This window comes from Grampus griseus (assembly GCF_964374135.1).
Source record: "Grampus griseus genome assembly, chromosome: 7".
NCBI classification, from domain to species: Eukaryota; Metazoa; Chordata; class Mammalia; order Artiodactyla; family Delphinidae; genus Grampus; species Grampus griseus.
The window spans coordinates 822130-844123 of NC_139001.1; the positions used below are offsets into that span (position 1 = coordinate 822130).

At 63.8% G+C, this 21994-nt stretch overlaps 1 protein-coding gene and 1 long non-coding RNA gene across 2 annotated transcripts; one reads left to right on the forward strand and one right to left on the reverse strand.

The window, feature by feature from the left end:
- Nucleotides 1–333: 333 nt before the first annotated feature.
- AGXT (alanine--glyoxylate aminotransferase) lies at nt 334–9922 on the reverse strand. Its single transcript, XM_082657648.1, has 11 exons — nt 9545–9922; nt 9257–9449; nt 7879–7943; nt 7606–7706; nt 5852–5922; nt 4287–4371; nt 3925–4020; nt 3110–3179; nt 1653–1748; nt 967–1095; nt 334–705 (listed from the first exon to the last, which is right to left on the reverse strand). Exons 1-11 carry the CDS (start codon nt 9773–9775, stop codon nt 598–600), a joined length of 1245 nt encoding a protein of 414 aa, XP_082513774.1. The 5' UTR covers nt 9776–9922; the 3' UTR covers nt 334–597.
- Nucleotides 9923–11757: 1835 nt separating this feature from the next.
- LOC309825298 lies at nt 11758–13991 on the forward strand. The gene is made up of 3 exons (XR_014297016.1): nt 11758–11954; nt 12337–12454; nt 12813–13991. It is a non-coding gene; the product is annotated as an uncharacterized lncRNA (long non-coding RNA).
- Nucleotides 13992–21994: the final 8003 nt, after the last annotated feature.

Here is a 21994-nt window from a genome sequence, read left to right on the forward strand (position 1 = left end):
CTGCAGTGGCTTGCGTGCCTGCGGTGTGCCCTTGAGTCTCCAGGGCTCGAGTCCTGGCTGTTTGCCCTTGGACATCTTGGTGCCCTAGTCCCGCCACCCTGCGGGCCTTCCGTGGAGGTCGTACGTGAGGATGTGTTTTGCAGGTTCAAGGTCTGGGCCCAGGGTGTGCAGTGTCAGGGCGCCCGGCCCAGCTGACGGTCACACACCCCATCCTCCAGCCCTGGGGAGGCCCGGGCGAGGATCCGCTCCCTGAGCTCCCCGCAACAGAGGTGCAGTCAGGGAGCGGGGGGTCTTCCTGCCAGACTCCTCCGCAGCCCGGCCCCACACAGTGAGGACAGATGACCAGCGGCTTCTTTATTGAACATTCCCAGGCCAGTGACCTATGGGGACGGCCGCTCGCTGGGGAGGCGCTGAGGGTCCAAACAGCCCACATCCAGGAAGCTCCACTCGGAGGGGTCGGGCCCCTGCCCGGCCCTGCCCCTCCCCCCTTCACCCGGGCTGGGTCAGCAGCTGTCCTGTCCCTGTCCCCCGGCAGAGTCTGTTTGCCCCTGGGCTCCCACCCCCAGTCACTGCGTGAGCATGGGACAGGCAGCCGGGTCACAGCTTGCTCCGGGGGCAGCGCTGCAGGGCCTCCTGCAGGGCCCCAATCACTCGGTCCACGTTCTCCCGGGAGGCGTTACAGCCCAGCAGGCCGATCCGCAGCACCTAGGGCGGGGGCGGGGCGCAGATGTCAGCCTCTGTCTGGGGTCCTGCCTGGCTGTGACTGAGGCCAGGGCAGAGCCAGCTGGTGTCCCCCTGTGCGGGAGGAAGTGGGTGGGAGGGTACACGTGGCCTAGGTCACTCCCCGTACAGCCCCCGGGGTTCAGAGAAGGTGCTCCCTTCCTGACGCCCTGCTGTCCCGGGTCCGCAGACGACTGCTGACCTCGGCCTGCATGTGGTACACTCAGCACAGAAGGCCCCCCTCACCTTCCCCACCGAGGGCCCGAGGCCGCCCGTGATCTCGATGCTGAAGTGGTCCATGACGTAGCTGACGAGGTCTCTCCAGTCGTAGCCCGCAGGTGCGGCCACGGTGGTGACGGTGGGCAGACGGATCGCCTGCAGGACAGGCCGGGCTCAGCCACCTCGTGCCATCACAGCCAGCTCCACCTGCCCTGGCCTGGCCAGCCCTGGCCGCAGGCTCCAAAGGGGCGGGCAGGGGTGCATGTGGGGGACGCTCTCCCCAGGAGAGCGAGGTCACCACCGCCCCAGGAGCCACGCCTACCGGCTGGTGCTCAGAGCAGGGCTTCCAGCCTCCAGGGACCCCTCTGTGTGTCTGTTCTCTGACAGGCCACACGCTGGCTTATTCAGCTGACCCCCTACCCCCAGCCCCTCCAGGATGGTGTCTGGCTGGCGTTCTGGAGGCCGATGGGCGTCCTCCAGCTCAGGGAGCACCCATAACTACTCCAGACGGAGAGGCTCTGGGGGAAGTGGAGGCATCCAACTAAATGTCCTGAGATCCGGAGGCCAGGAAACCGTGACCATGACGGGGACTGTGCCCCCATCCCCAGGACCGCCCCTGCCCCCACCAGAACTGCATATCCATAAAGGGGGCTGGACAGGAGCTCGCCCTCCCCCCACTGCCATGTGATGCCCTCTGCCCCCGCCCTCCTCACCGGATCCTTCACGAAGAGCTGTAGGCCCAGCCCCTGCAGGCGCCCGTGCAGGTACTCTGAGGCCTCGCGGTGCTGCTGCCAGCTCTTCTCCAGGCCCTGGGTGGGGAGAGGGCAGTGGGGTGGGCAGGGTGGGCTGGGGGCCCTCCTCGGTGGGCAGAGAGGGAGAAACGGGCTGGCATCCACCGGGGGGGGGCAACTTTGGCCGGGGGAGGGGCTCCTCTCTTGGCCTGGACCCTGAGCGCCTCGGGAGCCCCCTGGAGCCCCAGGTTCAGGGCCCTGACTCTGCCCCAGGGGCCGGGCCCGGGCTACCTCAGGGAGGTGGAAATAGTCTGGGTCTGGGAGGGGGACGTGGCAGCCCAGCCGGTTGTTGGATCCTCCAGGCCCCTGGGAGGGGTGAGGACGACCTGGCCAGAGGTGGGGGGCTGCCTGGGGGCAGAAAGGCTTCTGGGCTGCACGCTGCCTCCTGCCCTCCCAGCCGCTGAGCCCACAGTCCCTACTCCACGGGGGTCCAGCCTCTCCGGCGGCACAGCTCCCAGCCGTGGCCCAGTCCCCTGCCCTGCAAGCGTCAGCTCCCGGCCTCTCTCCCGGCTGCACAGGTGACCACCCAGCCCACGGGACACCTCGAGTCTAGCCCAGCCCATGGGACACTACCATGTCCCACCCAGTCCATGGGACACTAGCCCAGCCCTGGGCCGGTGGCGACGTGGGTGGACGCAGGGGGCAGACGTGGCCGGCGCAGCACTGCAGCCTTGCTGGAGGCAGGTCTTGGCCCAGGTCTCTCCCGGCCTCTGGACCGGCAGCTGGCAGGGCCCCTGGGGGCCGTCCTGGGGCTGTGTTTCCTGGCTTGGGCCAGACTTGGCCTCCTGGGTCCCGAGAGTGTGGACCTTGCACTGGGCCAAGGCACCACCCTGGTCGTGGTCACACCCAGCTGTCCCCACGTGGCTCCTGCCCACACCCGGGAGCGGGTAGTGGCCGAGGGCACAGCCAAGCCTCCTGACGGTGGTCTCACTCCCCCCCCCGCCCTCTGGCTCCACTTCTTGGCCGCCCGCCCTCTCTTCCTCCCACCTGGGCCCTGTGCTCAGCCAGGCCCGCGCTGAGCGCTTCACTAAGAACCTAGGGCCTGGAAGGGGGTCCACACCTGCCCTTTCGCCGCATCTGCCCTCAGGGCTCTATCCTCTGGGGCCTCTACCCTCAGCTGGCAGCCGGCTCGCCACCCCCCGCGCCCCCCCCATGCCTGCCCAGAGCCTATCCCCCTCCCCACTCAGGGCTACTCTCTAGCAAGGCCCCCAGCACCTCTTCCTTCCTGCGGGCCCCTCAGCAAACCAACCGAGTCTTAGCATCCCTCTCGCCCCCTGCCCCCAATCAGGGAATCTCGGGGTGGGGGCCACCCAGCGGTTCGCCAGCCTCAGCACCTGCCGGGTCCCCGCTCCACGCTGCTCCGCTGCCCCTCTGCTCACCTGCTCTGCTAGATGGGCCAGGCTCTCTCTCAGGCTGTACAGGCTGACGACGGGGGTGGTGTGATGGTATCTGGAAGACAGGAGCGGGTGGCCAGGTCACTGGGCGGGGCCAGGGCAGTGACTGTGTCTCTCCCAGCCCCAGCTGGCCCAGGCTCTCTGACGAGGGGTCGGCCCCCACCCAGGGGAGCGCGGTCCAGCTTGGGGGCTACAGACCTGCAGCCAGATGTGGGGAGAGCCTGGCTCAGAGCAGGGCACTGGCCGGGCTGAGGGGAGAGGCTGACTGGGCTGGAGACCAGGCACTGGCTCCCACCTGTGGCCCCAGTGCCCCGCTGGGCCCGCTGCATAGGGCGCAGTTCCTGGTGTCCCTGTCTACGTGTGTCACGTAAGGGGCCTCGGGTTAGGGTCAAAGCCACCTCACAGAGAGCCCCCTGCCCCCCACTCCCTCTGAGAGATGGGTAAAGCAAGGCCCAGGATTGGGAAGATGTGTCAGGCCAGGTCCAAAGTGCCTGCAGATGCGCTGGGACTTCTGGGAGGAGAGGGCCCATGGAAAGTGGGGTGGGGACCATGCCTGGGGGGCCTGGGAGGAATGGGGGGGACCCCGCTGGGGGCATTGAAGGCCTGGCACTGGGCTCCAGCTGGGGTGTGAGGGCATGAGGGTGGAGGCTCCCACCCCTTAGCACCTCCCTCCCCCACCCACCCACCCCCTTTCCTCCCTGCCCAGCCCCGCCCCCTCTCTCACATCCTGGGCTTAGCACTTCCCTCCCCCCACCCACACACCCCCTTTCCTCCCCGCCCAGCCCCGCCCCCTCTCTCACAGCCTGGGCTTGTCGTCACAGCCCCAGAAGTTGGCCAGCCACTTGATGTCCAGGTAGAAGGAGAAGGGCTTGGTCTTCCGAGTGTAGATCTTATTTCTGGGGAGGAGAATCAGCCTGAATGCCCCCAGCCCCCCGTTGCTCAGAAGTGAGCCAGATGGGTGGGGCCCCCAGGACCCCCGTGTCTGTATTCAGGCCCCTGGGGCCCAGCTGTGCCTCTGCCTCGAGGGTGTGCGCCTGTCACTGGGGGGAGCATTGCAGAGCACGGCCCGAGGAGCCGTCCCTTCCCTTGCTCTGTCCCTCCCTCCTCGGGGCCACCTGGCCTTGCTGCCGTCCAGCCCTGGCTGGGGGCGGGGCACACTCACTTGGCCTTGTCGCTGAAGGAGATGAGCGAAGTGCCTGCAGGGGCGTTCAGGACCTTCTGGGAGCCCGAGTATAAGACATCGATGCCTGTGGAGGGGAGGGACGCATGCTCAGGGGCCGAGCCCCACGGGGGGGAGGGGTCACGGGGGGGCTGCCCAGCCCAGGTCCTGAGAGTCCAGCAGACGTTGCAGGAACCTGGGACCCACCATGCAACTGGTGTCGGAAATGGGAGGGACAGTGTTGGAGGACTAGACCCTTACCCTGTGGGGTCCGACGCTATTGCAGGTGGGCTGAGCTAACTGGAGGGCACCCGTTAGCATCTGCCTGGTGTGGAAAACCCACACGTCTGGGGTCAAGCGCTGGGAGAGAGTGGGGGGCAGCGGAGGGTGGAGCAGCAAACGGGTTTTTCCTTCACATCTTGCAGTGCCCGTCCCCTGGGCTCCCACACAGCCTGAGGGGAGTTTCAAATTATGGGGCAGCAGCAGAGGGCGGTGGTCAAGCCCAAAGCCGGGAGGACGAAGGACCAGGATTCAGATCCAAGCCCTGCACCGTCTCTGACTCCCTGAGGGTGGGGACCCGAGGCAACTGCGTGCCCAGGTGCACGGACGGGTGGACCCGGAATGTTCTTTACAGTTCATTCCTAAAGCCTAAAACTGGGCGGACCCAACGTTCTCCCGAGAGGAAAGGGGTGAAGTGGGGGTTCACACAAGCGATGAATACTCAGGACCAGCAACACGAGCGACCTTGCTGACATTAGGTTGACGTCTGCTGACCCACAGGGTCCCGTGGAGGCCGGTGGGGGGCAGTGAAGGCCAGAGGTCCTGAGCCTGGCCCTGCTGCTCCGCGGCCTGGGCCTCAGGCTGGAGCCTCCTTGCCTGGCTTCTCCCTCCACGGCGGGGGCGGCCAGCCTGGAGGCCCAGGGTGGGCATCCCGGGGACAGCACTGCCCGCCTGCTCCCATCCCCAGGGCCCCTCTGTGTGCCTGTCCTTTCAGAGCAGTGGTTTGGGGTCAGCCCAGAAGGCTCCCCCTTCAGCACTGGATCCCGCGGAGCAGAGCCCTCTGCAGAGGCAGAAGCGGACCAGGCCAAGTGGGCCGGGCGGCCGTGGACGCAGCACCACCCAGAGTGGAGCCGGGCTTTCCTCCCTGAGGAGATGCTGGGCCTGGAAAGCTTCCCTGGGCTGGCCTGCAGGTGACAATGTCAGCGGTGCTCCCGGCGTGTGACAGGTGTTAGGGGGGTCTCCGCCCTGATTGGCAGGGGCCCTGGCACTGCCCCCACACCTCCTCCAAGGCCCTGGGTGCCTCTCCAAATGCCTCCCCTGGAGGGTCCCTTCCTCCCGCCTGCCGCCCGGTCCCGGCCCGACGGCCCAGCAGAAACACGGGGTGTGGCCAGTCTCTGGAGCGTGTCCTGCCCCGTGAGGAGCTGGCGGCTCTCCCACGCCTTGTGGAGACCAGCGCCTAATCTGTATGCAGCCGACGGACCCGCAGGCCCTGGCACAGCACACCCCCAGCCAGGGCTTCTGACGCTTCGGGCCACCGGTGGGTGGCTGGGCGGGGGGCACTCCCTTACCCTGCTGGTCCATGTAGATGGGGACCCCGCCCAGGGATGCCACCGAGTCCACCAGCAGCAGGCACTGGTACCTGGGGGGAGGGGCAGCAGAGAGCAGGAGGGGCGTCAGACTCTGCCCCGGGGTGGGGTTTCTGGAGGGGCCTTAAGAGCCTTTAGAAGGGCCACCGGGGAAGCAGGGGAGCCTCCCACCTCCCACAGCCCCCCGGGACCAGCTCTGTGTCTGAACCTGGGTGAGCCCCCGGCACAGCGAGTCACCCTGGGGGCCCCAGGTGGCCGGACCCAGGTACTCGTGAGGCCAGCCAGGCAGTCTGTGTCCTGGGGGCTGGCTGGGTGCTCTGACTGCTCAGGCCCAAGGGCCGTGTGGGGTCCAGGGACCAGCCTAGCACAAGGCTGCATCTCTTCTGCTGACAGCCCACAGGGCAGAAGTCCAGAGCATGGGAGGACAGAGTCCAGGAACAGCCTGAACTGAAACCTCTGACTTTCCTCCACCTCCACATTTTCTTTAAAAAACACACGAAGAGTATTCCACGCGGACCTATGGGAGTCATAGCCCAGGTGACATCTGTGAGCTTGATTCACTGGACAAGACCCCAGGCGGCAGGTGGTCCTGGCTGGGCTGTGCCCAGTGGGCCCGAGGCCCCCATGGAGGATGGCAGCCCTGCCGGGGTGACCCTGCCTGTCAGTGGAGCTTCTCTCCTCCCACCCTGTGGTCAGCTGTCCAGAGCACGACTGCTGGTCCTAGGAGGGAATCCCCCCGACCCCACCCAAGGCCCTGGGCAGCCCATGCAGGGGTGGGGGAACCTGGCGGAAGGCAGTGGAGGACGGTGCTGCTTTGGGGCTCTGGGACCTCGGGGCAAGGGGGGCAGGCCCTGGCACCAAGGCTGCAGGGTCAGCTTGAGCCCTCCCTAGTCATGGGGCCAGGAGGGCAGTGGCACTGGGGGGACACCTGACCCTGCTCTCAGATGGGAGGGTCCATCCAGCCTCGGCCCAGAGCCAGGAGGACCCCCGAGGACCTGCACCACCATCACACGGCAGAGGCTGGGGGGACCGGCCAGCAGCCCACCACACTCCCACCCTGTCCTCAGACTGGGTCTGAGCTGTGCTTGGCTCTGCCCCCAGCACTACCACCCTGGAACAGGCTCCCCCGAGGGACAGGCTTACCTGAGGGGACAGGCTCACCTGTGTGGAAGGCTCACCTGAGGGGACAGACTCACCTGTGGGGATAGGCTCACCTGTGCGGACAGGCTCACCTGAGGGGACAGGATCACCTGTGCGGACAGGCTCACCTGTGCGGACAGGCTCACCTGAGGGGACAGGCTCACCTGTGCGGACAGGCTCACCTGAGGGGACAGGATCACCTGTGTGGACAGGCTCACGTGTGTGGACACCTGAGGAGACAGGCTCACCTGTGCGGACACCTGAGGGGACAGGCTCACCTGTGCGGACACCTGAGGGGACAGGCTCACCTGTGGGGACAGGCTCACCTGTGCGGACACCTGAGGGGACAGGCTCACCTGTGTGGACAGACTCACCTGTGCGGACACCTGAGGGGACAGGCTCACCTGTGGGGACAGGCTCACCTGTGTGGACACCTGAGGGGACAGGCTCACCTGTGGGGACAGGCCCACCTGAGGGGACAGGCTCACCTGTGCGGACACCTGAGGGGACAGGCTCACCTGTGTGGACACCTGAGGGGACAGGCTCACCGGTGGGGACAGGCTCACCTGTGCGGACACCTGAGGGGACAGGCTCACCTGTGGCAGAGCTCCCCATAGCCATCGAGGGGCTGCAGCACGCCACTGGATGACTCTCCCTGGGTCAGGAACAGCAGCACGGGCTTGTGCTGGGCCAGGGCCTGAGAGGACAGAGGTTACAGCCATGGGCAGACCCAGTGCGGGGAAGGGGCCTCCGTCTGTCCCCCTCCCCAGGGACAGTGCAAATCTGGGCAGTGGGAGCTGGACGCCCCTCAACCCCTCCTGCCCCACCAGCTGACCGGCCCCCTCCCCGGGCTGGCGCACCCCCCGTACCTCCTCCACCTCCCGCAGCGTGAAGTGGCCTCCAGGGTCCTTGATCATGGGGTGTACGCGGGCTCCTGGGGGCAGAGTGAGTGGTGAGCAGTCCCCGCACGCTGGGGGGAGCCAGTGCTGGGGACAGAGGCCCGGCTGAGCAGGTGGGTCCTGTGAGGGCCGCCCATGCCTGCCCCCAGCCGCTGCTGGAGGGGGAAGGTGGAGTGTGCTCGGTGAACCCAGGTTCCGGGGTGCCGTGGATGAGAGCGGGTCCCTCAGCTCCACTGTCGCCTCCCCAGCCCACCTTCCCTGAGCCCAGCCAGGCCGGGGCACCCTGGTCCTTTGCAGCCCTCTCCACATGGGAAGTAGGGAAGCATCTGTGCCAGGCTGAGCAGATGGGCGCTTCCCAGCAGAGGGTAGCTGCAGAGGGGCCATGCATTTGGTGGATGACTGGGTGAAGGATTGAGGGGGTGCGGGAGCAGGCTTTGCCCCCTCTGGGGCCTTGGGGCTCCAGGGAGGCAGGCCCTGGTCCTGCTCTGTCTCTTGAAGCCCTGCACCCCCGTGCACAGCAGGCCCCCAGTGTCATATGCAGGAGGCAGGGAGGCCCTAGGACCATCCAGCCTCAGGGGCCTGAGGTGTGTGGTGGAGGCAGGGGAGGGGCTTCCCAGGCCAGGAGGGTGGTCGAGGTCCGCTCAGGGTCCCGGACCCTGCCTGACCCGAGCTCCCCTTGAAAACCGGCATGTGCACTGGAGGGGCCCCGGTGAGGGGTCAGGATGCCCTCGGGCTGTCGGGGGTTGTCCATTAACCTGGACCGAGTGTGCCCATGTGCGGAGCTGACCAGGCAGGGGTTCCGTGATGTTTCCAAACCCGCGGTAAATCATTAAACCCAATGCACCCTAGGGCTTTCGACTTCTGTCTCTTCCTTCAGTAAATTTTACTCTGGAACTGGACACCCTGTCCATACGTCCGTATTTTGCAGCTCTAGAAACAGCTGTTTCTGAGATTTTGAGGGGGGGATGTCAGCTTCTGAAACCTTGTCCTGTGACAGAGTAGAGGTGGCCCCTGGGGACCTCAGACAGCTGCGGGGATGCTCTGGGTTCGTGCTGAGACCAGAGGAGTCCCTGCAGTGCCGTCCCCACCACGGGCTCCGGAAATAGCTGTTCCCCAAACTCCGGGAGACCAGGGGGATGGGGGCCCCTCGAGCATCCTGACGCCCTCTTGGAGGAGACAGCAGGCTGGCAGGCAGGGGGATGCGTGAAGGGCCTCCAGGGGGGGTAAGTGCTCAGGGCCCGAGGTTGGTACCTGGAGAGGGGGGCTTCCAGGCTTTGTGCCGGAGGAGGGAGGCCTCTGGGGAAGGATGGAGAGAAGGGCCGCACCCCACGCCCACACCGTCTCTTACCGATGCGCTCCCCGATGTCCTGGGCCCGCTGCCCCCAGATGCCGTTGACCCCGACCAGGAAGGAGTCCCCCGGCTCCAGGAGGTTGAACAGGGCGGCCTCCAGTGCGCAGTGCCCCGAGCCGCTGATGGCCAGCGTGAGGGGGTTCCGGGTCTGGAACACGTACTGGATGCCTTGCTTGATCTCGTCCATGATCTGGGGGCAGTGGACATGCAGGTCACCGCCTCCCCTACTCCCACCCCAGGGAGGAGGCCACTCAGGGCACTGACCGCTGTGTCTCAGTGGCCTACCTGGAACATCTCCTTGTGCATGTGTCCTATTGTCTGCCTCCCCCCAGCCGCCATGACGCGGGGGGTCAGGTTAGAGGGGCCGGGCCCCAGCAGAAGCCGGCTGGGGAGGGACAGGGGCTTACTCAGGGCTTCTGGGGGGGCCACCAGCAGTGGGTGGGAGGCCATGGTCCTCACCCAACCTGCCGCCTTGTGCCCCAGGGCCGCACTGGCCGCGGTCAGTGCCCGGAGCATTTCCCAGCAGGCCCTGCACTGGACGATGGGCACCGGAGGACACGGAGGCGTCCAGGAGGTGAGCCTGGTTGACGGGTTTCTGCTCCACCTGCTGTCTTTTGCTGTGTGTCGTTGTTACCAGGCCGTTATCAATGCTTGTCCTGCACGTGAAGGCTTGGAAGCAGGGGTGTTGAACCCTCGGTGGGAGAGGAGGAGCCAACAAAGTCCAGTCAGTGAAAAACAGATCTTGGCAAGCTGCCCTCTGCCCTCCAGCCACCCCTCCCTCTCCGTCCCCGAAGGATGCCCAGCCTGGTACGCCTGGCTGGGCTCAGGGGGCCCCAGCGTTTTTCTTATGTGACTAGAGCGCCAACATTTCAGACTTGGCAGACCTGCAGGCTGTGTTAAAACTACTCAGCCCTGCTGTGGTGGTGAGAAGGCGGTTACAAGGGTGTGGCTGTGTGCTAATAAAACTTTATTTACAAAAGAAGCGGTGGGCCAGATTTGGCCCAGGGCCACAGTTTGCTGATTCTGGCTTAGCTCCCGGAAAGACTCACTTCAGAAAATATATGCTCCACGTGTATAAACACACATATGTACACACTGAGGACATGTCCATTCTTGATCCTTTTGGAGTATTTCCTCTGCCCGTCTACACCTGAGGGCCCCGATGATTGGTCTCCACACACGTAACCGAGGGGTGCTCACTGGGGAGCCTCCGCAGCTTCTGAGTCAGCACGTGGGTCGAATAAATGCGACCAAGACTCCCTGCAGGAGGAGCCAGGCCCAGCCCAGGGCGGCAGCCCAGCAGAGCCGCTGGCGTCCTGGCACATCGAAGGAGCCCTGCGTTGTGGGTGACCAGGCCGGGGAGGCACTGGACCGGATGCTCTCTGAGTAGCTCTTGCTTCTGACAGCTCTCAAGGGGCCGGGTTGGAGCTTGCCAGCACTTCCCGTTTTGTGTTTAGGGATCTGACGCCTGGGCCTCAGTAACCAGGGGGGCGTCCGGGCTTGCACGGAGCCCCCGTGGTCGACAAGTGACTGCACATGACCCTCCCCCATGGGGACTTGCCCTCAGCTCGGCAGAGCCCTGCATTCAGCACTCGTTGCTTGGGCTGGGTTCGTCTGGCATCCTGGGGTGGCAGGGACTCCACAAGCTTTAGCCAGGATGGACGGGCATGGCCTGAGCACCTGGAGACCCTCACAGCCCTGCTGGGTCAGGGCGCCCTGTCCATCTGGGAGGAACAGGCAAAGGGGACAGGCCCCGAGTGGTGGGCAGAAAGAAACTCAGGGAAGGGGGGCCAGACATGTCCCTGTTGGCCCAGGGCAGGCCTGCCACGCCACCGCTAGCCTGGCCCTGTCCTGCACGGGGAGGCCCAGCGGGCGCCCCCTCCCTCGCTCCTTCCTTCCCTTCTTTCCCCACTGCCCCGACATCTTCCTTACCAAGCGATCCCTCTGGGCCAGGACCCAGTCTGGCAGCTCCAGCTGATGCAGTGTCAGCTAGAAGAGAAGCAGAAGCCCCTACCGGCGGCCGGCGGGTGGGGCAGAGGACCTGGGGTCTGCGACAGCCTCCTGGGAGCTGAGAGGAGACGCCTGAAGGGCCTGAGCGCCTGGAGGAGGGGACAACCCCGGGGGGCTGCTGGGCAAAGTCCGTGGGGGCTTCGGAGCTGGGCCTTGGAGAAGGGAGAGGCGGGCCCACCCCAGGGTGGGAGGGGTGGTGAGGGCCTGCTAGGCAGAAGGAGCTGCAGGGACCTGGGCACAGAGGTGGAGGCCTGTGTGAGGGGGGCCCGTGCAGACCCCTGCTGGGGCCAGCAGCCTCAGGTCTGGCCCGGCCATGGTGGCTGGGGCCCGGTACTGGCCTGGTAACACCTGTGCGGCACTGGGCCTCTGGAGTCACAGGTGTGTCAGCCCTGCCCAGCCCTGGTGCTGACCTGCCACAGCTGAGGACCCTTCTCCTGCTGGAGGGGGTGCCAGCCCCACAGCTGTGCCCACCCTGGGGGTCCCCTGCCTGCTGGCAGCGGGGGGACCACCCGGTCCGCAGGACAGACCCCTCGACTCTGCTCCTGCCCTGGCCACCTTGTCTGCAGCCACACGGTCCCTGGGCTCCTTCCCTCAGTCCCTGAGCCCAGAGTCCTGCTCGGCCCGCCCTCCGCCCACCTGAGAGCTGCACCACCTGGACCAGTGCATCATCGGGGCCTCCCGCCAGGTACACTGCTGCCTTCGCTCCAGTCTAACAAATGTCTCTGTGCCTTTGCACGTGCTGTTCCCTCTGCCTGGAAGGCTTGTCCCTCTCTTTGCTCAGCCCCTCTGGCTCTTTTCTCAGAGCTGTGGCCAAGCCTCCCGTCCGGGGAGCCATCCTGTCTGGAGTTCCTCAGACGTCCTTCCGCCACGCCACAGGCTGCATGGGCCGCCCTGTCTGTGTAGGCCTCGGGCAGGACCCCACTTCGTGCAGCCCTGAGGGGTGCCCAGCGTGGCACGTCGGGGCAGGAGAAGCCTGGGCCCGGGGTTGGCCGACCCGGCCTGGCCGGTGGACGGGTGGGGGCAGCCCAGGGAAACGAGGGAGGTGTGTGTTCTCTGTTCCAAAACAGGAAGATGTCCTGTGTCAACGTAACCGAGAGGGGAGTGTTGCAATCCAGAGAGGCGTCTCCTCAGTCCGAGAGCAGATTGGGAGCCGCGAGCCATTGACGCCAGTGAGCAGCGCGGCAGGTAACCGACCTCTGTCTCCCAGAGCCCTGGAGACAAGGGCCACCTGGCCAGGTGGGCTAGGCAGTTCCTGGTCTTGAGGCCAAGGTCAGCACAGCGTCGCCCGGAAGCTGCGTCTTGTAGCTCCGGAAGGACCAGCCGGCTCACCCGGGGCCACCCTGCGGGGCCTTGAACCAGCAGCCGTGGGGGCCTGGGAATGAAGTGCAGACCAGCTCCCGTGCCTGCCCGCGGCGGGCTTCCTGGGTCCAGCTGCCCGTAGACCCAGGAGTGTCTTAGTCTCCCAGCCAGTGGTGGAACCCACAGGCTGATGCCTGCCACACACTGAGCCTGGTTTTGAAATTTCACTTCTGGTTTCCCACAGTTGACGTGAAAAGCACAAACGACTGCTTTTGCCTGAGGGTCTGCAACCTGCCGCACCCCAGAGGCGTGTCGTGAAGGCAGGCGGTGCCGTCTGTCCCCTTGGCCCTCCGGGCAGACAGTGACCTTGTGTGCCGGTACCGACGGGCTTCTCGTCCTATCTACCAGCTGGGAGTCTCCACGGATGCTCTGTTTCAAACCTACGGCTAAAGCCAGCCTGTCCTGACATCCTGGGCCAGAGGAGCCGCCAGAGGCCCACCGCTCCCATTTTCACAGACAGCCCGCCAGGTCCCAGACGGCCTGAAACCCGCAGCCGCAGCCAGAGCGGCAGGACCCCCAGGGCTGCCTGGTGGGAACTGCAGCTTTGCCTCAGGGCGTCCGGCCCAAGGCGCCACGGCCAGGTCCCCACCTGAGTGGTAGGGGTGGGTCTCTGCTGGGAGAAGGTCAGTGGGAGCCTGTCCCAGCGAGCAGCCCCTGCTGAGGCATCACGTGCCTGGGTATTTGTTTAGTGGTGCCCTGGCAGGTGCTACAAGGGCCAGGCTCTGGACACCATCGATTAACTGCTGTTCCCCCACCCACCCCCGGCCCAGCACAATGCTGCTTCCTTGTGGTCAGGGTGCCCTGGGTGAGGACACCAGGTCGTGGTGTGGAAGCCTGCGCCTGTGGCGAGGGGCCAGGAGCCCAGCTCTGCCTTGGAGAACCAGGACTGAGCAGTGTCAGGGCACTGCCACAGGTATGGCTCACGTGCTTCAGCTCCACTGCGATGAGGGTGGACGGGCGACTTGCGGCAGCAAGTCACCCCCGTTCTCCAGGCGCCGAGCAGGCAGATGAGCCCCTGGCCACGTGGTGACGAATGACACGTCGACCACAGCAGCAGAGCACCGTCGCAGAAAAACCAAGCGCTCCTGGGGCTCTCGAGTGTCCGCTCTGTGTGCTGTGATTCTCAGGGCCTCATGGGCGGCTCGGCCCCTTTCCCATATGGGTCCCTGTGTCCTTCATAATGTGACAGTCGTGACAAACCAGAGAGGACCCCGGAGCCTTGCGCCTGCCCCGTGAGGTGGGAGGTTTGGCCAGGCGGCACCCCACGTGCCCTCCGGCTCCCACGGCCGGTGCCCCAGAGGGGCGGCTGGGCGCCAGCCGCGGAGTTTACTAAGGAGTAAGGAGACCCTTCTGAGTATTTCCCACTGACGTTTGGACTTAAAACATTGCTTTTCTAAAATTAATTTATTTGTTATTTATTTATATATATTTTTAAAACATTGCTCTTAACACAGCAGAACCGGGGTCTAGGATCGCCCAGGGTGCCCCACCCTCTCACACCCCAAAGCCCAGGAAGTAGCTATTTGTATGTCCCACCTACAGAGCTAAGGAGATGACACACGCTGGCCTCACAAACATCACAGAAGTCAATCCAGGCTTTGCTGTCAGTCGGAGGATACATTTAGCATCAACTTTAACGTCAGTTTAAAATCCAACATGAGATGAGGGTCGTCGAAACCCAGGGCACGAGAGTTTGCGGGAAAGTTTGGCGAGACTCAGGCTGGACTGGACGCGCACGCCTGGAGCTTCCTCCCGGGGATCGCCGCGGTGCAGGCACTGAACCCTCTCTGACTGTTTTCCTATTAGCGGGAAGCTGCAGTTTAGCTGCAAGGCAAGGTGAGAGGTCGCCCCGCCCTTCGTGTTTGGGATCCCAGGGACCCGGTCCGTTCTGCTGTCAGGGACTGCACGGCCTGTCCTGTCTGGCTGGTCCTGCGGAGGCCGTGAGTACAGGTCCCCGGTGGGGAGGGAGCTGGCCCAGGGCCCGCAGCTGGATGGGCTGGACCAACACCTTTGCTGGCGCACCCCGACCCGGGCCCTGCGCTTGTCTGAGCCCCGCCCCCGCTGCTGCCCCCGTTGCCCACACCCGCATCTCTCTGTGCCTCCAGGGCTGCACACGGGCTGAGGGCACTCTGCCCGCCGAGGTCTGGGAAGCAAAGGGGTGTCTAGCACCCCAGACTCTCCCGTCCAGGCTCTGATCTCCCCAAAGCGCTGCCCACTCCCCTGCCGAACCCTCCAAGCTGAGGACGGGCACATAGGGGTACCTCCGAGGGTGGGCTCCCGGGAGTCTGGGCAGGACCCCTGAACTCTGGAAGGTCTCAGAAGTCAGAAGTTCTGTGATTCTGGGGGAGCTGCCTCTAGCACTTCGTTGCCCCCACCTGTCGGCAGGCCCATGCCTGGCTGGCGTGTTTCCCTCAGTGTTGGGGGCGGCGGGGGGCCGGGGCGGCGGCCAGCACTGTCCTCCTGGAGTCCGCTCTGGGTTCCCAGAAGAGAGAAGTCCCCTGACCCCACCCTCGGGACCCTGGGAGCCCCACGCAGGGGCTATGAGCAGACTCTGCGTCGGGCCCAGAGACGAGGGCCTGGCCTCCTTCCTGGAGGCGGCAGCGGCGGGCAGGGCGTCTGGAATGGCCTCCACTGTGTGGCCTGAGCAGCTGCTCACCCCGCCTGGACCACAGATCGGGGAGGCGCTGGCATCACGGGCCACGGTGAGCAGGGAGACCGGGGCTGCCTGGCACACAGGTGCCAGGTGCTGCAGGGCCATTGGGCCGGATCACGTTCCTCTGGGCCTCAGGAGTCAGAATCTCAGGGAGTTTTTAAGGCCTCCACCAAGCTGAGCGGTCCTCGCATGCCGGGACGGCCTCACCCTCTTCTCTGAGGCGACCGTGGAATCCAAGCCAGAAGGCGGGTTGTCTGCGAGGACGTGATGCTCAGGGCAGGACTGCATGCGGCTCTGCGGGGTCAGCCCACCTCCACGTGTCTTCGCTGCAGCCTGCCTTCCCAACACTGGTGCCAGGGGAACAGGCCCCTGCCACGTAGATCTCAGTGCTCTCAGGTGTTGTGGGTTGCACTGTGCCCCCCAGACTGTATGTTCTGGTCCTGACCCCTGGTACCCGTGAATGTGACCTTATGATAGGTCTCTGCAGGTGTGATCCAGGTAAGACAAGGTCATCCTGGGCACAGCAGGCCCCCATCCGATGACGGGTGTCCTTACAAGGAGAGGGAGATTTGGACACGGATACAGACACACAACAGAGGCTATGAGATCGGAAGGACGCAGCCACAAGGCGAGGGACGCCAAGGATCGCCAGCCACCAGCAGAAGCTGGAGAGGCAGGAAGGAGCCTCCTCCGGCTTCAGAGGAGTGCGGCCCTGCCCACACCTTGACTTTGGACGTCTGGCCTCCAGAACCAGCAGAGAACACATTTCAGTTTGCGGGGATGTGTCACAGCAGCCCTAGGAAGCTAATGCAGCAGGGGACCCCTGACGCTGGGGCTTTACCTTTAGGTTTTGCTGTCAACGGCTGTTAAGAGTCGAGAGCTAGGGCACTGCTGGCCGCCGCGCTCCAGCCTCCCGCTGCCTGTTGGTGCCAGCCCCGCACTCCAATCCCCCCACCCCCCGGTCCCACTGCCTGGCACAGCTCCTCTGAGGGCTCATTGGTGTCTTTTTCACAAGCCCTCACTCTTCTCTCCAATCTCACACCCTCAAGATTTCTGAAACTCTGATTCAGCAAACACAAAAGTGGAAGGTGTTCTCTGGCTACACAAGCACTGGGCTGATGACAGGGATGCCGTCCCTGTGGCCGCTCAGCCTTCCCGGTGGGCTGCCAGCCCTGCCCCACCTCCGAAACTCACCCAGCTCTTACGGAAAGAGATGAGAAACGGCCCACGTCCCCTGGGACTCTCGTGCCCACGGCCCTCCATGTCTGACCCTCACTGAGAGCTTCCTAAACGTCCATTGCCCTAAACGCAGTTACTTCTGGGGGCCGGGTGAACGCTGTTGGAGGAGGTTGGAGACCTGAGTGGACCCGCTTCTTCCTGGGGCCTGGCCCTCATCGGTCACTTAACGCCCCCGACTGGGATTGCCTCTTCGGCAGGAGGTATAGGTGCCCACCCTCACTGGCATCCCAGGGGTTTATGAACCTCAAAAGACATAGGATGTGAGAAGACACTTTGCAAACTCTTGCCCTGAGTCACCTTGGCCTGATGCTATGGAGAACCTGGGGGACTCTGCTATTCTCAGGAATTTTCCCAGGAAAAACAATTCAATGCCTACCTGACATTCAGCTTCTAAGCTGAATTTTAAAAGATAAAAGTATTATATGCTCACCATAAATAATTTTTTAAAAGACAAAAGAAATTTAAAACAAATCAAACGCTTGGAGACCCTCTATGGACACCAGGCCCCTTTTACACTCTGTGCTCATCCTGCCAGCTTTTTGTCTGCGTCACTGAAATCATTTAATATGCGCTGATATTTCAGTGGCGCCAACACCGGAGCCTTCATGGGTCCCTGAGGGAAGGATAGAGAACAGGTCAGAGCCGATGCTGCCTTTCACTCCTGAGGCAGTCTGGATGCTCAGACTTTGTCCGCCTTTCCCGGTCCAGGTTTTTCTTAATGAACAGGAAAGGAAACGATTTCTTAAGCCATTTCATAGAGCTTCAAGAGGCAGAGCTGATACTCTCATTTGTCAGTGTGTCGGGTGAGCAGGTCTGTTCGATCCAGCTGCAGCTAAAGTCATTTACCTTGGCGTTTCTAGAGCAACATCTTCTCAGTGTCTCTCCCTGACATCCCGGGGGCTGCCTTCCAGCTGCTGTGGAGCAAAGGGTTAACAGGCCCCCGCCCGCCCGCGAGGCTGGCCCTGGGCTGGGCGCGCCGGGAGGGTCCCCAGCCCCCTCGTGGAGCAGACGGCCTCGCTGCCCCTAGACGTTTGTGCCCAGTGAGGCTCCTGCGGAGTGCCGCTTCCTCCTGGGAGTCTGGAACCTTCACCAGGCACAGGTGCCCGCGACCACTCCCAGGAAAAGCCCCAGGCGCTGTGTCTCTGACGGGCTCCCTGGGGAGACAGCACCTCACGGTCTCGTCACGGCTGGTGGTGCGGAGCTAAGCGTGTGGTGTGAGGGGAGGGGGCTCTGGAAGCTCACGCCTGGTCCCCAACTTGTCCCTGCGCCCCTTCCTTTTACTGATGCTGCTTTGTATCCTTTCTCTGTCCTGAATCCAGCTGTGAGCACGGCCTCTGCTGAGTCCTGGGGGCCCCCTAGCGAACCTGGGGGTGGTCCTGGGGACGCAAATATGCACAGTTGACTTTTCAAAGCTCAGGGCGTTGAGTTGCACCGCCGGCAGCTCTGTAATCAGATCCATGCAAACTTCAGCCTCATTTCCTTCCTGTGCTGAGAGACGTTCTGACGTTGCGCTTCATTAGTTCATGTTTTTGTTTGTTCACCGTCATTGACTGCGTCTACTCTGAGTCAACCGTATGAGAATAAATGACTGTGCATAAGATGATGAGAAAACCCGCGGGCTTACGGTTCCGACATGCTGGCCCAGGGGAGGGACAGAGGCAGCTGCCGGCTGTGGCCTCCGAGAAGCCCAGGCGGCAGCAGGGAGCATGTCCAAGGTGGGGACAGGCGGGCAGGAAGCTCTGAGTCTGACAGGGGAGAAAGGTTGACCGGGTCATGAGGGTGGGAGGTACAAAGGGCCAGCCCCAGGGAGCCGGCAGCGTCAGCAGCAGAGGAAGGCACGTTTGGGGTCTCTCCTGAAAGCCCCGCGGAACCGCAGACTCTTCCTGAGCAATGACGGATCCAGCAAGGAAGGTGCTTTGAGAGCTGGCCAGGAGAGGGGGGCGCCTCCCCTGGTGACCTCCTGTGTGTCTGGAGTGCAGAGGGTCCCAAATGGGAGTGAGTATCTGAATCCCCAGATTTCTGCTCAGCAGGACTTGGGTGGTCCCGGGAATCTGCATTTCTGGCCAGAGATCCTCAGCAGGGAGCCCGAGGCGGCCAGGATTCCCAGGGGACCCACAGGACAGGGAGGCTCAGAGGGTGTGGGTCTGGGGTCAGAGGTCACCTGACTCCAAAAGCCTGTGCTTGGGCCCTGGGAGCCTCCAGCCTGGGGATGGGACAGATGAGGTAGGGGGACCACGTGCTGGCCCCGCGGAGAACAGCGACACCCAGCGGCCAGCCTGAGACCCCACAGGATGCTTCTCATTCTCCTTCCTCAAAACGCAGCTTTCTTGCTCTTCCTGATGGCAAAGTGACACAGGTTGGTTGTTCCAGGCGGGCACAGGGGGACTGCAGGAAGGTCTAAAGAGGACGGTGCCCCTTATCCAAGATCCCACCCAGGGCCAGGGCGAGAGCTCCAACCCTGCAGAGGGTCTGGGCTGTGCACGTGGCCCCAGGAGGTGGCTAGGCACTCACCTGCCTGCGCGGCTGTGCTCTGAGCAGTGCGACATTGACCCCTGCGGAGTCTGCGGGGACGTGCAGAGGCAGAGGTGGGTGAACCGCGGGAAGGACGCGGTGGTGGAACCTCACAGGGGACAGTCACAAATTTAAACTATCTTCAGTGTGAGTCACGACAGAAACACTCGAAGCAGACACAGATGTAGAGCTCATAGAACCTGGTTCCCACCAGCAGCCCAGGCCCACTGGCCGTCTACATCTTGTCGACCTCATTTCTTTGATCTGGTCCCCCAGCCCCCCATGTTCACTTGTCTAATTTTCCCTGTTTCAAAGCAAATCCCAGACCTTATGGTGTTTTACCCGAATCTTCCAGTGTGCATCTAAAATAAATGGACATTTTCTTACAGTGCCTCATGCTTCACAAAACTAAATCAGATTGCTTCATATCATCTAATGGCCCGTCCAGAGACGAACTTTCCCGATTGTCCAAAATATGACCTTTCAAAGGTGGTTGGTTAGCGTTGGGTTCAGACTGGGTCCCGGCGTCGTGTGTTGCTGGGTGCAAGTCTCCGTTCATGGATGACCGTCTCTCGTGCATCGGTGGAAACAGGCCTCTGCAGGAAGCTTGTCTAAGGTCAAATCCTGGCTCAGGAGGTCAGGGTGGGGCCCGAGACTCTGCATTTATGACAAGCCCCCACGTCATGGAAAGCTCTGGGTCTCGAGGGCTTTGCTGGCTGCCCCCAGCCCCTGGCCACCCGGCCGGCCTCCTCTTCCTGCATCTCCGTCACCCCCCAGCACCCCTGGGACACAGACATCCTGTTCCAGGAGCCTCTGAGAGGGGAGGGATGAAGGGACAGGGCAGGAGGGTCACCTTTCCCCAGGGTCTGAGGTTTGACCGCGTGGGGCCCAAGGCCGCGACTGATTTCCTGGTGGGAAGGGTGAGACTACCCTGAGAAGGGTCATCCCAGGTCAGGAGATGCCCCCTTCCTCAGGACAGACCCCTCCCCTCAGGTTCCTTTCCCAAGACCCCAGCTCAGACCTTCACCCGGTCTTGCTGGAAACCCTGGGGTCCAGCTCCCAGCCTGGAATCCCCCCTTGCCTCTGCCCTGCTCTGGTAGGGGCTCTGAGAATGCCAGCACATCCTTCTGTGCTGCCCCTGCCCCCAGACCCGGTATGTGCAGGAGGGCGGGTGACTGAGGTCACGGGCCTCCTGCTGACCTCTGCCCCTGCCCCTGCCCCCCAGGAAGCTGGCGCAAGGCACCCAAGCTCCTGAGACTCCAGACATGGCCCAGGAGGCTACAGATAAGGCTGGGGGCGGTGTCGGGGAGACCCGGGAGGCCACAGACAAGGCTGGGGGAGGCGTCGGGGAGACACCAGGAGGCTACAGACAAGGCTGGGGGAGGCGTCGGGGAGACCCAAGAGGCTACAGACAAGGCTGGGGGCGGCGTCGGGGAGACCCAGGAGGCTACAGACAAGGCTGGGGGAGGCGTTGGGGAGACACCAGGACCCCGAGAGGACGCTTGTTCTCCCTGTCCCTCCAGAAGCCCAGGACAAAGCTGGGGGAGGTGTCGGGGAGATACCAGGACCCCAAGAGGACGCTCGTCCTCACTGTCCCTCCAGAAGCACAGTGGTGGGAGGTCCTGAAGGGGACTGGGGCCCCTCCTCTGCCAGCTCCTCCTGGGAAGGGTTGGAACCAAAAGCCCAGGGGGCGGTGGGATTCCCGTGTGTTCTAGAAGCCCAGGGCGTGGGGAGAGGGCTCCTGGTTTGCCCGTCCTCACTTCGCAGCACTTGACTCACCCAAGCCTGGCGCCCCTCAGGGAAGGCAGGCTGTTTAATTCCCTGTTTATGAATTAAGACACCGAGGCTCGGAGCAGGGGCCGCCTTCCGCAAGGGCAGCTCCGTTACAGCGGGGAGGAGCGCGGGGAGAGGGGAGGGACCAAGCCGGCCTGGGGGAGGAGGGGCCTGGACCTGTGTCCACCCAGACCGCGGCCACCGTGAGCACACGCTGATGGGCGTCAGGGGTGAGCTGGGCTCCCGGCTTTCAGCCCCGGGTGCGAGTGTGGAAGGAGCAAACGCTGGGTCATTCCGAGGGGTGCTTGTCGTCAGGGCCTCAGCCCGGATCTCCCTGGGAGGTGGCAGGCACCCCCCAGCTCAGCCAGGGCCGTGGTCCTCCTGGGGGGCGGCGGTCCCAGGCAGGCAGGACCTGGTGTGGCAGCTCACGTGAAGACTCGCCCACCAGGAGCGCTCTGCTAACCTCCCTGTCATTTCCAGACGCATTCCGCGTCCTCCCCCTCTCCCCACTGCTCCCAGCACGTGGCTCAGACCACGAGGCCGCCGGCATCTTGCTCCGTGCTGACCCGTCCGAGGGAGCTCGCGCTCCTCCGCCAGGGCCTGCACAGGCCTCGCCTTGGTCCTGGGAGCCCCTGGTGCACTGCCGCCTCTGTTTCACCCATTTTTCCCCAGAGATTGCACCTCGGGCGGGAGGCGTTCAGGCTCCCAACTCAAAGCCCGTGGCCGCTTAGTGAGGAGACCTGAATGCACCGGCCAGAGGGACCGCAGCCCCACGCTCATTCCTCGTGAAGGCTTAGCCAGTAGCAGCGTCATCGGGGCGTGGGGTGGCCTCCGGCTTCCCTCTCCTCTGCTCCTGAATAGCGGATGAGAAAGCAATTGATCCCCAAACTGCTTCCTCCCAGGCCAGCCTCTCTTCTGACAAGATCTAAGACAAGAGTTCACTTCAGCCGCTTTTGCTGCCCATTTCGTCCCTGCGATGCCATCTTCTGGATGAAAGCCTCTGTGAGCTGCGTTTTCTTGGGCTGAAGCCCCGCTGCGGGGCTTCTTCTGCTCCTGAGAGCCCCACATCCGGCCAGTCCTGCAGAGGAGTTCTACTCGCGGGCTTGTCTGCACAGAAGAGGTCCCAGATGACTGATGGATTCTTCAGAAAAATAACAAGCCCATCATCATATGGAGGGAAACACAAATTC